This window comes from Taurulus bubalis (assembly GCF_910589615.1).
Source record: "Taurulus bubalis genome assembly, chromosome: 12".
NCBI classification, from domain to species: domain Eukaryota; kingdom Metazoa; phylum Chordata; class Actinopteri; order Perciformes; family Cottidae; genus Taurulus; species Taurulus bubalis.
The window spans coordinates 7,211,920-7,230,060 of NC_136600.1; the positions used below are offsets into that span (position 1 = coordinate 7,211,920).

An 18,141-nucleotide genomic window follows, 5' to 3' on the forward strand; every position below is an offset into this window, starting at 1 on the left:
GATGCACAATAATGGGAAGTGATGGGTGCTAAATGAAAAGGCCAGGGGATGAAAACTCTGGTGAAGCAGCTTGGATGTCAGAGTAGTTAGTCCTGTCATCCGTTCATTATCTTTTCATATGCTGTTTCGGGAGACGCGGTAAACTCAGGCCCCCTCGACAAAGTTGGGACATTGCGGTCACCGTGGAAGCCGCGCTGCCCGGGTGTTTTTGATCTGCGTGCGACCGAACTCGCTGTGGATCCGCGTGCGTTTCGAATCCTCGCACGCGCGCAGGTCCACATATTTGTTTGACACGTTGATGCTCAACATGTGGGAACGAGAGTCTCCCTTTGCCGTCTGACCCAAAGAAGAAAAAAAAGGTGCTCGTAAAACAAACATTTCTCAAACTTCAATACTCCTCCTGCGGCGCAAACGTTCTCAGATACATTCACGTGGGTTTTTGCTGGCCTGTCATCTATTAGCAGAACAATAGTTTGTGACCGATCGTATTTAAAAACTCTGTGACAGATGGGGTTTCCTGGGGAAAGATGCAATGTGAGAGCGGGGCGGGCTCTCGTGCGAAAGTGAAAAATGGAGGAATAACCAAAACGCAAAGACGCATCTTCTTTGTCCCAATTTTCCAACCTTGAGCTGTAAAACAAAAATAAATGAAAGTGCTTCCATCCAGCTTGAGTCGTACTTAAACTCTAGTTAATTTATGCCCGTACAAATGATTGCAGAGTCCAGTGCTTCACATCTTCGAGCTTTTCGTCCCATCCTTCTCTCATAATGCTTGGCAGAATTTGTCCTAGACATAATGTACCAAGGTGATGCCTTTCGTGATTTCTTGGGTTCTTGAAATAAACCGCGCAGTTGGAATGAACCCATGTCGAACAAACGCTCATTTGTATCCCCACTACCTACGTTAACCCATGTTATCTCTCTCTCTCTCTCTCTCTCTCTCTCTCTGTGTGTTTTGTAGATGGGCCTTTGTGATGAAGAAACACCTCAGCACCCACCTGCTGGGAAAACATGGAGTCGGACAGCGCAAAGAGAGGTAAATGAAAACACTTTCAACCGCATGCAGGGGCGACACATCGCCGTCTACTTTCCAGTCAGAGGAGACGCATCTTATACAAATCAATTCTCGCTCATTTACATTAATGGAAAAGGAGAATGGGATCCAGATGCGTGTCTTCATCCTGGACCCGGCCTGTCAACCGTTTTAGCTTGTTTTCACGAGACTAAAGCGAGAGACGCAGCGTGCGGCTAATTCTAGATTCTAGAAGGATGACTCCGACAACCCCTATGGAGGTCTGCAAGCTTTTAAGCAAGAAAGTCCCTGCGTGTTACGGCAAATGTTCAAGTTAAATATAACTTGAGTTCCTCCCTTTCCCTAATGAGTTAAATGGCTTTCACTCATTCTGTCAGTCTCGCTCTCTTGCTTACATCCCTTTTTTTTCTGTCAAACTTTATCTGGCTCCCTCCCTCATCTTACTTTCCGCTCTCCCTCTTGAATTAAGGATGAATGATGTTTCTTTTACCATTTTCATCTGCGTACGTGACTGTGTGTTTCTGTGTATGTGTAATGTCTCCCGCCTGGCCCTGTCTATCAGAAGCAGAGCCCTGCTGTCAGTGTATGTGCGCTGTGTGTGTTTGCGCGCGTGTGTGTGTGTGTGTGTGTGTGCAAAAAATAAAGATGAGGAGATGAAGTTGTGAAGCCCCCCCCCCTACCCTGACAAGCCAAAACGAGACGTTAAACACCTCTCAATCTGTCAAGAGAGCTGCTAAAATAGAAACAGAACCAGCTTTTTCATTACTCCACAATCAAATTGATACTTTTGACAACGTGTGGTATTAGATTTGACAAGTAGCTTCAGATATGGAAGTAAGCAACCCCGACCAGCTGCCTCTCCATCCCTCTGACGTTATCAACTAAATTCTTACTGTCAGCTGTTCATCTGGATTAGATGGAAGCAAATCCTCATATCCTCTCCTGCTTCAAGTCTGTGTGTGTGATCCACCGTTTGTGTTGTTGTCACCTTTTATTGATGTGTTCGCACCCGTGACCCGTCCAGTGCGACCACGGTGTTCTGCTGTCTGCCACTCGGCTGGCTCACCGGGGTCTTGAACCGGACAACGGCAAATAGCTCAGGGGAAAAGAAGAGAAACAACGGGGGGAACAAGATGAACCAGTAAAACGGGTATTTCCCCCTTCGTGAGAGCAGACCTCTCTCCTGGTAACATTGGTTAGCAGCACGTCGGGCTGGGAAAATCTGATAGCACACTAGTTTTTACCAAAAAACTCAATATTGATATGATATTTATACAATGAGATCTGAGATGAATAATCTTCAGTTGTACAAACGCAATGGCTAAGTGGCTAAGGCAACTAATAAAACAGTCTGGTATGTTCAGAACAGTACATCACCTTCTTGTCATACAGCCTTTAAAACCAGAAAGAGCCAACACTTACACCATATTACAATATTACCGCATCCAAAATCTGAGACCATATCTAGTTTCATATCAGGGTATGAAATCACCGAACAGATAATGTCTGGCCATCTGCCGTGACCTCAGGTGTTGGTGGGCAAACAAGCTGCCATCACTGCGCTGGCATCGCATTTGTAAACCTGCAAAGTAGGAACACAGTAATTAATATTAACGGTTTCACTTCTGTTCCGCGTTGAACGAGTTCATTGAATGCCATTCAAATGTTATTATTATTACCTGAAATTCCCTCAAATCACACTTACAGGGCTAAACATTAACTTTGGAAACTGAAAACAAAATCCACGAGCCTCTGCTCCATGAAATCCTTTAAACTTTAATCCATCTCTATTGAATCCATAATGTGTTGCATTGCGTTGCTCAAAGACGCGCCGCATATAATGCAACACGTCGCGGATTTTGTTGGAGTTTGTTGATTTCAAGAGTGGATGACTTCGACACGAACACAGTATAGATATATATATATATATATATATATATATATATATATATATATATATATATACATATATATATATATATATTTATAGTACACTTCAGAACAAATATTGTCGTCATCTATAAAAAAAAGCACAACGCTCAAATCAGCCAGAGTGGGTCCTCGGCAACCTGTGTCGTTTTAGCCCAAAGCATTGATTTGAGTTCAGAATCAGAACCGGTGGGAGGTGCATAACATCAAAAAAACATTTAACAATAAACAGAGTGCAATAAATAGGAGCATGAATATTTACAATAGAATCTACAGTAGAATTTAGAGTTAAAATAAAGTGCATGGAATTTAAGTGTTATGTGAAAGTGACAAGTATTTAACGACTACTAGAACGACGGGTTGGATTTAAATGACTATAACCGGTAAAAAAAAATGAAAAAGCCCCGTCTCTGACTCCATCACCCTTTTGTGCTCATTGTTTCTGTGACGGAGAGAGTTGGCAACACGACCAAGGTCACAGAGGGGACACACACACGAGGATACTTAGGCTATGAATGAAGCTGTGAGATGTGTGTGTGTGTTGCCTCACAGTGTTCAGCTCAATGTGTGTATGTTTTCGGTCGGCCGTCAAGTATTCCGCCACACGGCATCAAACACACCCGTATAGTCACGTTTACGCGCATGGTACACGCCCACTCGTCCTCGTGAGATCGTTCTGTCTTGTTGTCGCTCATTCCTTTTTTACTGCGCTTTTTTACCACACACACACACACACACACACACACACACACACACCTCCCTTTCATGCGCACTTAGAGGGAAGACAGCCACAAGGTTTGTTCTATTTAAACCTGTAAAACACGGTGTCATCGTTTTTCTGACAGTCCTGCAGACAGAATTTATCTCATCATTAATTAACCATCATATTTCCAACACAGTGCAGCTTAATTAGCACAAGGTCATTGGGGAGGGCTTATTAAGTGGAACAAATTTGGGCAAATGTAAGAGAGGAGGCAGAGAACGGCGGAGGAGAAAGGAGGAGACAGAGGAGAGATGACAAAGAGAGGAGGTGTGTGTGTGTGTGTGTGTGTGTGTGTGTCTGTGTGTACGTGTGGTTTGGTCCGATATGACAGTGCTGGCTCCGTGATTGATAACTGCACCGGTTTTGAAAGCCCAGACCTGGAGACTAGGACGGTAGCTGAGGGAGAAAGAGAGACAGGGAGAGGGGAAGGATGGGGAAATGTGTGTGTGTGTGTGTGTGTGTGTGTGTGTGTGTGTGTGTGTGTGTGTGTGTGTGTGTAGGGGGGGTGGTATCTGAACCGGCAACTGGGGACCAGTGAGAGAGGGGAGTGGGTTGAGAGGCAATGGGGTTGCTGGGGGGAGCCAATTGCAAACATATGCTGGCTGGCAGGCGGTGGAGAGATGGATTGCAGTGGGACAGTGTCAGAGAGGCAGTTTCATCACCATCTCTGCGGCCCTGTTCACCTGATATTTTTAGAACACTGGGGAGATCTGTTAGTCAAAGGGAGGAGGAGGAGGAGGAGGAGGAGGAGGACGGCGAGACCTGACTAGCCGTAGGTAACGCCAGGCTCCACTTAGCCGAATCCGTCTCGGGGGCCTCAAACGCCAAGTTATTTTGGGTGGGTGTTTGCGAGGAGGAGTCCCACCGATCTGGGCTTTAAGAGGCTTACGATTTCTACGGTCACTATTCCATTTTATCACCCTCAACTTTTATTAAATCTCTACCCATTTGACCTCTCCTAAGTAGTAAGGGCAGTGAGCAGCCGTAGCAAAACACCCACGGGCTACATCCTTAGAGAATAACGCACCATGCATTTGAAAGTAAAAACAAAAGGCCCCCGATAATACCATGTTGGCCAAAAACATGCCTGTGCAATACAAAATAAAAAAGCACCTCCATTTGGTTCCAAACCTGCCCATTTTCTAGTCATATGGAGTCTACTTTTAGCTTACTGTGCATGTTTTGAGTGTTGAGGCAAACACAGGACAGGGTAGGTTAAATTAATGCAATATTTTCACATGAGGAAATATGCTTTGTCCATCCCTTTTTGTCTCATTACAACCAGTAGGTGATGGTGGTCAACAAGGCTAATATTAGCCCCACACATCGTTCTAACTCCAGTGGGGATGGAGGTAAGGGGAATCAGAGGGGGGGGATGGGTTAGATGACAGACTCCCAACTATCTGATTCAGGGTGAGAGAGAGAGAGTGTTATAAAGTGACACAACTGGGTCTTCGTCTCAGTCACACCACCACTCCTCACTGCAGGCACTCAGCGGAGATGAGGGCTTTTGTCCCCCTTTGTCTGCCTGTGTGTGTGTGTGTGTGTGAGAGCTTTCTTGTAGCTGTGCACGAGGACCACGTGTCCTCACAAGTTCACTGAAACCCAGCTGCGTGGTGTCTGATCTTAACGGTGCTGCGGTGATCTCAAAAGATTGTAACATTTTGCATCACGGCGCAGAATTATAATAAGAAGTTGTCACTTTTGTTATCGCCCACTTGTAATGTCATACCGAGTTTGAATTATCCCTGTTCTTCAGTACATTTTCGTCTGAATACATAATCTCCCTTCTTTAGCAAATAGCTGCGCGGCCCTGAGCCAGCCTGGTGGGGAAAATGGTTCGCATAGTCTCCGAGATCCATAAAAAGTATTCCCACCAGTTTGATTTTATTGATCGTTATTGAGTGCTGCGCATCAAAAATGCCTTTTTTCCCCCCTGCTCATCCGCTGGGGAACAATAGAGTTATCTTGACTGTAAAACAAAAAAGAGGATCCAACTATCGGTTTTGAATGCGTGCTGTTAATTACAGAAAAAAAGGAATAGCTGCCCCGCAGGAGGAACGTGGAATAAATTGTGCATCACTTCTTTTGAGGTACAACCCAAGCACGCTCTTATGTGGCTAAAATGGACTTTGAAATTATATTGTGCGTGTGTGTGTGTGTGTGTGTGTGTGTGTGTGTCAATGTTAATTCCATTTCAACCACATAGTTCCATTTTTAATTCAGTTTTTTTGTAGTTTACCGTTCTATCCTTAGTTGTGCGTCTCTGTCTGTGTGTGTGTGTGTGTGTGTGTGTGTGTGTGTGTGTGTGTGTGTGTGTGTGTGTGTGTGTGTGTGTGTGTGTGTGTGTGTGTGTGTGTGTGTCGCCGATGGAACAGCGAGTCTACCGGCACTTAAACCAACACTTCAGTAACAGGGGCGTGGCTTGAGAGGATGATTGACAGCGGCGACCTTGGCCCAATTCCTTGTAATTAGTTCTCTGAAAACAGGGCGCCAAAAGACAACTGACCTGTCTCACATACCTGTTTTCATAGGTAATTGTTAAAACGCCTGCCATTTTCACGCTAGTAATAATAAACTCCTTGAACTAATACACTCATCACTTTTGAAACAGGAGTGCTGACAACCCAGAATAAATATATATTTGTTTAAGTAAGGGAGGGGGCACGTTACAAGCAGCTGGAGTGAATGTTTTCGGTGTTTCAGAGATCTCTAATTGCTCAAATCTGCTCAGAGTTTAGGGCGAGTGCAGTCGCTGTTATTTCTACAGCGGTACTGTACGTCTGAGCGAAGTCCCTCGGAAGAAAACAGAAAAAAAACAGGTGAAAAAGGCATGAATGCGGATCCAGAAATAGCTAGCATGATGCACGCGGCAGCGCAGGTGTGATGACTCACGAAAGGGAGGCAGGGCTAGTCGCAGCATCCGTTATGACACGACTGTAGTGAGGAGAGGAGGTACTCACTTTGGCTCCATCTCTATTTGGGTCTTTTAAATTTGTCCGTTTAGTTATTTTTTTGTTCATTTCATGTTTGGAACGGTGGAATAAATCTGCAGTAAATATGCATCAAATCAGAAATAACGTATATTATTATGAAAAAGTGGCCTGACACATCAACAAACCGGTATTCTAGCCAAATCCAGGTGTACACAATGCAACACGTTTACTTCTACATGTTCACATGGCAGAATGGGTATATACATTGCTGCGGTCGGTCACGTTACTGTGCCAGGGGCCAAGCTCGGCTGAGCGGGCATCTGGCTTTGTAGCGCCGGGCTCTGGGCGTGCAGCCGCGTCCCAGCATACCGTGCAGTGCGGCCATATTGCCCCAGCACCGAGGGCCGGGACCATCCAGGCTTGACGGATGGAGCAGGGGCGGAAGAGCCCTGCCTGGAGCCAGCATGGTGGCAATATGGACCACACGGAGCAGGCAGGGGTCAAAATGTGTGTGTGTGTGTGTGTGTGTGTGTGTGTGTGTGTGTGTGTGTGTGTGTGTGTGTGTGTGTGTGTGTGTGTGTGTGTGTGTGTGTGTGTGTGTGTGTGTGTGTGTGTGTGAGAAGAGAGGGCGTTAGCAGTGTGATATGGAGATAAAGAGTAGATAAAGACAACCCCTAATTCATTAGAATAAATCCTTTCCCTTAATTATTGATAATGAATCTGCTCTTTAATCTTTCTCTTTCTTCCCTCCCTTATCTGCCTGTGTCAGCACTTTGTCTCTCTGGCTTGGTGTTGGGTGGTAAGGCCTAGTTTTCAGCCACCCAAGGGCAGCAGTCAATAACATCCCGTTCCGCCGGTACTGTAAGCAGGGATGGGGTGAGCAGCACATAGAAGGCAGCGGGAAAATATTAACCTAAAAGTAGCCGAGGATATTTGAACTCACTGCGAGTTAATCAACTATCCTTAAATCATTGGAAGAATGAAAGAAAATCTTGTATTTATCTATAAAAAAACAAAAACGCTCAAATCAAACCTACCGCAGCAACATTGAACAAACCCCCGAGTCCGGAGCAGCGATCAGTGATCAGTGCCTCGTAGTAAAAGTAAATGCAAAGTCAGCGCTTGCACTCACGGAGCTCCGTTTCCCAGAGGTCTGTGCAGCTACGTGGTCCCGGCGCGGTACTGGCAAGGCCTCGGCAACCCCCAGCTCACCTTTTGTGTTTGCTGGCTCCTTGTTTGAACAGGAGCCAGCGGACAGCGCCTCGCTGTTTACCCTACTCAATATTTCATGGGGACTGAACACTCCCAGAATGAGGGATCGCGTTAATATTGCTGTTAAAATTAAGCGATAATTAAAATTTGTTAGTTTAAAAGCCATTGCAGTCTATAAAAGTTTGATTACTGGAAAATTAGGTGCATTAAGTTTTTATGGGCTGGCCTGCGCTATCGCTTGGGAACGATTTTTATGCACTTGTCATGGGCATATGGTGCAGAATTGTGGGAGTGTGTGTGTGTGTGTGTGTGTGTGTGTGTGTGTGTGTGTGTGTGTGTGTGTGTGTGTGTGTGTGTGTGTGTGTGTGTTTGTGTGTGTGTGTGTGAGGAAAGCATGTTGGTTCTCTGAAAAGCTGACGCACTGAAATGCTAAAATCTCTACCTCTGTGGGCTAACTCATCATTAGCTGGAGCACACCCCTCCAGCCTGGTAGCAGCGACCGTGACAAAATGCCAATTATAAATCTGGGCCTGTGTCTTGGAGTAGAGGGGTCAAGGGGTCACGTACGTCTCCGCTCCTTTTTATAGTCCTGTTTTGTTTGGCCAGTGATGTCACATCGGCGCTGTTGGTCACTCAAGCGTCCAGCTCCTCGTCGCAGGGTGCGGCGGGGTCCCCCCGGCTCCTATTACTAATAATAATGTTAGTTCGCTGTCGACAGCTCGTCCCAGAGTCGGAAGCCACTCGTCTTGTCGGGGGCCGTGTGACCTCGACTTGTGGAATAAATCTGCAGCAGGAGTTTGTCTTCTCACAACAGGACCTACCTCACCTCGGTGGTGCAGCTCCAGCAGTCCCTCTGGGCTTTTTTTTAAACTCCCTCCTCCCTCCCTTTTTTTCCAAATGATGTCACCCGCCGCTGAAACCCGAGTGACATTACTCAAACCGGACCAAGACGGGGAACGTGCACAGTTCACCTTCATATGTTCATTAGGCGTCCCGCGGCTCAAAACCAGGCCGTTAAACAGTGGCACAATTGTGCGGAGGACTGTTGACAGTGGTCGAACATTACGCACAGTGGGACTGTGGAAAAGCTGGGCTGCTGCCAGCTGGTTTTTCTTTTTCTATTGAAACATCAGACTGTCATGGCAGAAATGGATGTTGCCAGGCATCACTAATGAGCCAATTAATCAATGAATTAGCTGAGCAGCGATTAAATTAATGCGAGCTGGACGGGCAAGCGGCAGTCGTGGATATATCCTGGGGAAGGTGATTAACACACGCAGAACAGGCAGCGATCAACAAGGCCACCATTAAGTTGGACAACTTCCTGAACTTTTCTCTTCTCAGCTAAATATAGAACGGCTTAATTTGTTTTATTTTGTGTGGACGAGAGAAATATTATCATATTTTTCCCATGCGGCCACACTGCATTGCTAATATGCTGTGGAACTCAAGAGAGATTGAGATGTTGTTATCTTTTCTTCTTTTTTTTTTCTCCTTAATTATTTCTGCCATAGAAACCATAGACTGCTTTAAGTACCATCTTCTGAAAACAAGCACTACATCGACACTTTCACAGCATATATTTTGAGTTTCTAGGTAAACGATGTAACGTGATGTCACTCACTCTCTCTCACTCACCTAGCTGTCACCACATATACACACCTCTCACATTCACCCGCACTATTTGTTGTAGGTAAGATGTTTAGAACTAAACCTTCACATTCATAACTCATCTCTCTAATTTGGGATCATTTTTGGTCAAATAAATTATTGTGAAATTTGACAGGTCATTTCAATTGTGCCCCCTCAAGAATACTTGCTGGTACTCCAAACTCAATAATATAAATAACTTCCTCTCACGGCTTATTGCAAAAGAATCCAGAGCTTTAGATCTGATCTTCTGGTATCTGATGTGCCTGTGCTGGCTGCTGGTTCATAGTTTCAGGTGTTGGATGTATTAGGACTTCCATAATCATCTCCTCATGTGCAGTGTAAATAGTTCTACAATTCATCACTTGATCATTGAAACAAACGTTCCCTCCTATCCCAGAAGGACAGACATGTATGCAGTACACTGGAGGGATCACAATCCGCTCTGTGTGGGCCGATGGTCCAGCGCTGTGCCACACTCATCTCTCTCCACGTCCAACGTCTCAAGCCGCCCTCCACACTTTGCTTGGAGCCGAGACATTATAGTCTGGCGGTTGGCGGTGTTGGAAGGGAGGGGCCTCCCTTGATTATGTGACATCCTCCGGAAGACCGCTGGAGTTGTTTCCTCCATTACTTAGAAATTGGGGGGGTTGGGGGGGAAGAGGCCTTTTCACTATTGAGACTGTCACTCTCAATTTGGGCTAACGGTAAGCATGCACAAGGCCTCCTGGATATTCCCCCCCACCTGCTCTCACCCCCACACACACACCCACGCCATCCCACCTGCCCCTCCCCCGGCAGCGGATCGCCGTGGTGACAGTTTGATTAGATCATCAATCGTGGCCGTTAACAGCGGTTTTCCTGAGCACCTGGACCGGCAGGTCACAGCTGGCTCTGAGCTACCGCTGTCCCCCTGACCCAGAGATGTGAGTGTGCGTGTGTGCGTGCGTGCGTGTGTGTGTGTGTGTGTTTAAGTATGCTTGGTTCCAATTGTTTTGGGGTCTGTGAGACCATCTCTTTGTACTGTATTTGTGAACTCTTAAGTGTGTTGCATAGTGCTACGTGTGTCAGACATGGTGGTATGTGTGCGTGTTTTATGCGCTTTTGTGCGTTTGTCAGCGTGTGTGTGTGTGTGTGTGATGTTGAAATGACCCAAGTGCATGTTTCAGTTCAATACAAATGAGAAATATATTTCCTCGACGGGCGTTAGACCCACTTTGGTAATGTCTGACCTGGTCGAAGCACAAACGAATGTTTTAATTCTCTGCACAGGTTGTTGAAAATATAAATGTGTGTGAATGCTAAGAGGCAGCACGAAGAATCGAATTACAGAACTGAATCCCACGGTAGAAACGGAGGACACATCTGTATCTGTGCGGTCTCTGCCAGCTACTTTCCAGAGCGTATTGTTCGGTGTTTGCAGATATCACAGATATCTCTAGTATCAGTATGCAGCAGTTATGGCTATTCATCTGTAACAGCACACACACACACACACACACACACACACACACACTTCTCGCCGTAGCGGAGACCCAGTGCACTTCACAAACACACACAAACATAAATTCACCTGCTTCCCCGCGTTGTATCAGGTTCCTCGTCGTTCTGGTAAAGCAGTTAAATTTATGGGCTAACAATAATGGGACAAAGTGTGTGTCTCATTGCGATTCCTCAGGTATCCCATGATTAAATAAACGTCCCCGGTCTTTTCATAAAGCTTGTTTATGGCAGCGTGGCACCATATGCTGCTGCTTCCACACCACCCACCCATTTCGTCCTCTCTCCCTGTTTAATTCTCCCTCCTTCTTCTTTGTCTCTCTCTCTCTCTCTCTCTCCGTTCCTCTCCACGCTTCATACTCTGCCCTACACTGCCTCTACCAGATGCAGGCTAGCCATTATTCCGTGGCGGAGTCGTGGTGGAGGAGCTAAAGTTGTGAATTAACATGTAGAAGCCATTACAGAGTGATGATGGTATCCATCTGCGCCGCTCATAGGTGCTACTTAGTAAATTGTCTGCGCTGTAATGGCACAACAGTAACGATATGATTCTGTTTTTATCAACTCTCCGGCCTGTTCCCGTCTTTTCTCTCTCGAGTAGATGCTCAGGTGTGACTTATTGGCCGGATGCCGTCGAGTATTCGGTCCGACCACGTTGGTCAGAGCGGAGCCGTGGAGGAGTGTTTTCATCATCCAGGCTTACACAGCATAGTTATGGACCGTGATTGTCCCATTTGTCATGTTAAAGGATTTGTTATTAATCAGCAAACTTCTGATACGCTGGTTGATGACATGTTTTAATTTATCGGCCTTTAGAAAAAAAGAAAACTGTCTTCAACGTTTAAATGAAACTAAACAACGTAGTACAAAGAAAAGTGGATTGAGGTAAAAGCAATCGAGCACGTCAAACGTAGTGGATCATTTCATGAAATGTTCAAATGCAGAGTGTCAAATAATTGTTAATAATTATTAATTAGAAAACTCACACAAAAAACAAAACAATGCTCATGTTGTGTGTCTTCCTCTGAAGAGTCCGTGACACTCCGGCCGGACAGTTTTGACTACGCAAACACAGGCAAAGTAGCAAAAGTTGGGACTGGTAATTAATTCTCCAAAAACTGTGTGTGTGCGTGTGTGTGTGTGTGGTCGGGAGGTGGACAACAGTTGCTACAAAGCAAAGTCAGAAAAGCAATTAACTTCTCCAGCCGGGACGTGGCTGTAAACACGCGTGATTGTTCACTATATTGTCTCGTTTGGCTCTGTGAGTCTCGTCGTGGTTTGAGGGGCAGAGACGGAGTTTGTATCCTGTGGACTTTTGTTGTGATTATTAATGGCCAGTTCACATTAACCTCGTCGTGCTAATATGCTCAACAATGGCTCAACAAATCACCTGAGCAATGAGGACGATGGAGCCGGGCCTGTCCCCCCCCCAACACTTTAGCAGCTACCCTACTACCCCCCCCCAACACACACACACACACACAGTGACCAAGATTAATGAAACCTCCGCCGTTTTTAATTAGCACGGCCACAGTCATCAATTACGTCTGCCCCACCCCAAATACAAATATTGTTATATTTGGGTGGGGGGGATTCTTGATTTATTTCATTGTGGTGGCCGAAGGAGTGAGATGAATGGCCTCCCATCATGGTCATTTGCAGGGATGAGGAGGAGGGGGAGGGGGAGGGGGAGTGGGGTGGGTTGGGTAATAAGATCAGTGTGGGGTACGGAGGGAGGGCATACAGTACAGTAGAGGACATGGACGGGGCCAGCCGGGGAAAAGGCCAGGTCTACAGGGAAAGACCGGTCTGGGTCTCAGTGTCTCCCTCCCCCCTCCTGCAGGGACCTGCGCTCCAGCTGTCCAGGAACTTAATCAGACTTTCCTTGAACCCAGAGCCGCGCTGATGCCAATTCTCTCCAGCCGATCCAAGTCGCTGGAGATCGCATCGTTCAAGTACCGGTCAAAGTCCTTATTCCTGCCACATGTTATTAGATCTGCATCGCCCGTATTCATTTGATTTCCCCCTCTTCTAAATCCACATCGCCACGAGAAACCATTCAGCTGCACTTTGCACTCTTCTATACAAAATTGTGAAATATTCGTCTCAATCACTGTCACAGTGGATTTCTGCACGTGTTTTTTACGCTGCTGAAGGGTCCGTCTGGTCGGCCGTCACATATCAGCCCTGTGTGGCGGCTGAAACGGTTCAGTCATTCAGCGTATTAAATAAAGTTCCTTACAGTTAGCCCGCTCTGTTCCTAACATTTCTCCGTTGCTGTCTTTAGTGGCTCTTTTCACACATCCCCCATAGCGTCCCAACAAATAAATTTTTTGTTATTGCTCCAGCACTTTTTGCTTGTTGTTTGTGCACTTTTTGCATGATGAGTTTTATTAAGTTCTGCCCCTGGAAACACTTGCATTGCTCTCTTATACCGGCTCTGCTGCTGTATTCTTCGACAGTTTGTTAAACAGATTGCAACTTAGTTTTTTTCGACATCTGATCCGGAGATCTTGGCGAGTGCCATAATAAGTATTGGATGTGAGTATTTGTGAGATGGATCATTACACGGGTCTCGTTTCTTGCGCCGTTTGTACTGAATCCCAGGCTCGTTCCACACATGCAGTCTTTAAGGGGCTTCACATCTCCGCTGGCTCTGCTGGCTCCTGCTGGATCCCACTCAAAGCCCAGTCTAGACTCGCTGGTCTTATATTAGCCTTCTTCTGTGAATTGAGTTATGAAGAAAAATAAACTCTTCTCTTAATCACTTATTCAACAAAGCCACAGAGAAAAAAAACTATTGTCGTTCATAAATGATTAAGCTTGTGCAGCTCCTTTCTGCAGTTCCTCACGTTCGCTAATATCCAACCAGGACGTGTCGTTATAATAATGCACGTATGCTGCTTTATGACTTGAAGATGTGCGCGCCGTATTGCTGTGGTTTGGGGGTTTGTGCTGCGGCGAGACGCCAGCCATTTCTCTTGTGCTGGCCACACACACACACACACACACACACACACACACACACACACACACACACACACACACACACACACACACACACACATTTTATGCCCTTACTGACACGGCCATCGCCTGCCCACTGACTCCAGAGAGAAGGGTGGGAAACATCTTGAATATTTTATGAAGCCTGGGAACCCCACCTCTGTTTTCCCAACCCAGCAAAACCACTGCCGCTGTGTCCAGCCACACACACACACACACACACACACACACACACACACACACACACACACACACACACACACACACACACACACACACACACACACACCAGCAGAAAACAGAAATAATGTTTTAAATGCAATCATTGTCAGGCCCAAACAATGTCATTTATCAAGGGAGCATTTGGGACTGTATAATAAGTTTCACATTATTAATACAATTTTTCATCCTCTGTCAAGCCTATCTGATTTATGGCACGCATGTGATCTAAGGTGATCATTGAATTACAATTCCAGTAATAACAGAGAGAATGGACCTGGTCTTTTACTTCTGCCCAGTGGAGCACACACACAAGCATGCACAAACACATACACACACACACACACACACACACTAGCACGCATACTAGCACACGCACATACAAGCACGCACACACACAAGCACACACACACACACACACACACAATCTTGGATAAACAAGGCAATTACACATAAAACAATAGTCACAACCACCCTATTCGTGTTATAACTTTTACCGCTCACACCACGGAGCAAATTTGCTAAATATTAGTTTGTTAAACCAATATGCCAGCTTCCTAATTTCAGTGAGAGACAGAGGAGGGGGCGGGGGGGTAGAAAAAAAAAAATGAACCTAGGCCCCCGTTAATTAGATAAGGGACAAAGCTCATTATTTTAAAATGATATTGAGGCCCAGAGAGTAAATATGAGTGGCCTGTTCGGGCTTGGTAATGGGACAGGAATGCACGTCGTTACGGGGCCGAGTGATTTACAGCTAGATGCTCTCTGATGTATAGACTGTACCTTTTATTAAGTGGCTGTCGCTGCGGTCACTGGCTCAGTCATTTCCCTTTGTGTCTAATCAAAATCCATATCCAGACACCCCGCCATCCAGACCCCGCCGCTCCAGATGGGAAAGAAATTACGGGAATGTCGGCGTTCCTTCTGCGCGGCCGCCTTCTCTAAACCTGCCCTCCCCTCGCAGCCGAGATGCAGATAATATAATCTAACAAACGGCAACGGCAAATAAACAAATAGAAATGTGAAATTATTTTGAGGTAATTGGATAACAAAGACAGACTCCCATCATAACATTTGGATCCGGTTTGAACAAGTATTTGCACTATTAGCAGTCGTGCTTTGGCTTTATCCGATTTGCTGTGCCGTTGAGGGCCCGCTGATCGGCGTCGTACATCATCCCGTTTGATTTCTGTTTCGAGCGAATTTGGGGAAGCCGCTAATTGGATTGCGGGAGTCTAGCCCCGGTTAGAGATGGTAAACAGCAGAGCAGACTTGTCCCCCAAACTCTCAGCCCCACAGGCTCCGAAAAACGCCGGCGCTCCTCAGGATCGACCACAATTTATGACACATTTTCCTCTGTATTCTTAAAAGATAATTAGGTTTATCACCCATTTTCTTCCCCCTCTCAGCCCCTCCCCCCCTCACTTTCCCTTTTGTGTACCTGAGAGCACACAATCGCAGCATAAAAACATAAATATTTCTGCAGCACAGCAGCGCTGGCAGGTGAGCCTAATGAAATTCTAGGAGTGTAATTTGATTTACGAGGTGCTAATGCGGCCTGATATTAGAGAGAAAAAGCTCTGATGCGGCTGCCTTGCGCTGTATTTAAGGCCTATCAGAAGCCTGATAAAGAGCATCCTGTCCTCAGCACTGCGGCTGAGTTATTGTTGCAGATATTCATATTGATAGTAATTCTTCCCGACGCAATTTAGTGCCGGCAATATATAAATATGGAGATAATAGTTAATTTTGGTGGCTGCTCAGATTGCGATGCTTTAAATCCAGGATTAAAAAAAAACTCTGATCTGTGAAGCATCTGGACACTTTTTAAAGTGCCGTTTAAAGGATGGTTGGGGGGCGGCGGGTGGGATGAGGCCTTTGACCGAGCCCTGTCACACAAATCAGATTTCCAGTACTTTTCAGAGGCTGCTAATTTCAGCATGAAGCTTTCTGGAGCTCTTGATTTGCAGTTTTCCTTTTTTCTTTTTTGAGTCCAAACCTTTTGATTAATAGTCTGATATGCGTGAAACCTATTAAGCCTTTAAATTACCCGAGTCTGGAAACGAGACATCACGCCGGTACACGCGTGCACTCGGAGAAAGAGATCATTTTGCGGCGTTTTGTTCAGAGTTGTGTAGTTTCATTCTCTTGCAAAAGAAAAGGAAAAAAAGGCGTCTTGTAATTTAACGTTGCGTGCGTGTGTGTGTGTGCGTGTGTGCGTGTGCGTGTGTGTGTGTGCGTGTGTGTGTGTGTGTGTGTGTGTGTGTCTACATAAGCGTGCGCACGCTTCCCGGGCGCAAACTTAGGCCTGTGTGTTTTTTAAAGTGTGTTTGGGACTATTGAGCTATGGCTCATAATAAAAACAGGCAATAACAGGGCCACCACAGAGGGACCTGGCCTTTGTGCCTCCCTGCTCCCCCTCGATCCCCTCTCCCCTCCACGCCACCTCCTCCTCCTCCACATGGCCTCTCCCCACCCCCTAAGTTATGGGCTGAATAACAGCGCAACAATATTAAGATAACATTTCCTGATTGTTTGTCAGGCAGCAGGCTCCTTCACCCCGCTTTCATCACGTCCACCGTGTTCATTAAATTGACAATTTGTATTTGCCCTACAGCAGGATAAACAGGAGCTTATCTGATGGGCCTGGTCTTTTATTATTTATTTCATTATCTTTTTTTTCTCTCTGTCTCCCTCCCTCCTCCCCCTCTTTCTCCAGGGATTGAAGGTAAACATAAATCAGCAGCAGCATCTCTGTTGTGTGCCATTGTTTATATTGCAGTCATATGCAGCGGCAGTCCTCTCCGAGGAGGTTCATCTCCAACGCTCTGCAGACACTCGTGGCCTCTTCGTGGAGGTTTTAGCTGGCAGGCCCTCGTGCTCCTGCAGGCCCTCGCGTGGTATAACTCTTTAAAATGCTCTGAGGTCGGGATGATGCTTGGACTCGTTCCGGAGAGACCCCGCACCGCTTCCTACAGTTGGTCCAGTTGTTGCATCTGCGGCGGGCCGGGGTGTGTTTACGCGAGCACCGCCCGGGAAACTGGTTTGTGTACCCGCAGACCACATCGACCGCAGCCCTTTCTGAAGCGCCGTGAGCGATGATGTTGCCCGGTTCGATATCTCAGCTCGGGAACAAGCCTGTCGTCGGTCTACATTGAGCAGGCGGACGGAAAATAACGACGCCGGCGCGATTACTTAGGAAACACTTGTCCCGGAAATTTAATCTTTTCCCCATTTTTTTTTTTTTTTTTGCCAACACGAACCCCCCCCCCTCTCCCTTCTCTCTCTAATCAGGTTTCAATTGACTGCCATTGAGGGAAGAGTCTCTCCTCAGACACATGTAGAGGTCCGAACCCAGTCAGACACCATTTAAGGCTTACTCAGTCTTCCTCCCAATATCTCGGAGCGCTCAGGGCCAAATGATTTAATCTTCATTCAGCTAATTTAGTCTGGATTTAAGCTGCCGGGTTGTCGAAGTGCAGAGTGATGGAGTCTGAAAACAGGATGAGAGGGAGAGGAGGGCAAAACGGAAGGAAGGAGGGAGGGAAGCAGAGAGCGAGAGATAAAGATAGAGCGATGCAGGGAGCAAGAGAGAGACGAGGGAGGGAGAGAGAGGGGGGTGAAGATGATGATCCATCCTGACCCTAGTGAATGCTGTCATGTTCCTCCCTCTAGGTAATCTCTCTCACTCACTTGCTATTTTGCATGTGAAAATGCTCTCCTGACAGTTGCATATCAGATAATTTTTCTCCCTTTTTTCCCCTCCCCCCCTTTTCCCCTTCACCAAATAAACAACAGTCTTCACTTTGAAGTTGTCTGTTTGTGTCAGTTTGGCTCGAGGCGAGAGTCGGCCTCTCTCTCCCTTTCTGTCTTTGTGTTGCTGTGCGAGAGCA

General features: G+C 46.3%; 1 protein-coding gene across 1 annotated transcript in view; it reads left to right on the forward strand.

The window, feature by feature from the left end:
* Positions 1 to 18,141, forward strand: part of znf407 (zinc finger protein 407) — a gene marked incomplete at its 5' end in the record, with an annotated part of 132,165 nt that overhangs the window by 58,188 nt on the left and 55,836 nt on the right. Inside the window, one exon of the mRNA XM_079227979.1 lies at positions 962 to 1,036. Coding sequence (XP_079084105.1) covers positions 962 to 1,036 — 75 coding nt within the window. The remainder of the gene's footprint in view (positions 1 to 961; positions 1,037 to 18,141) is intronic.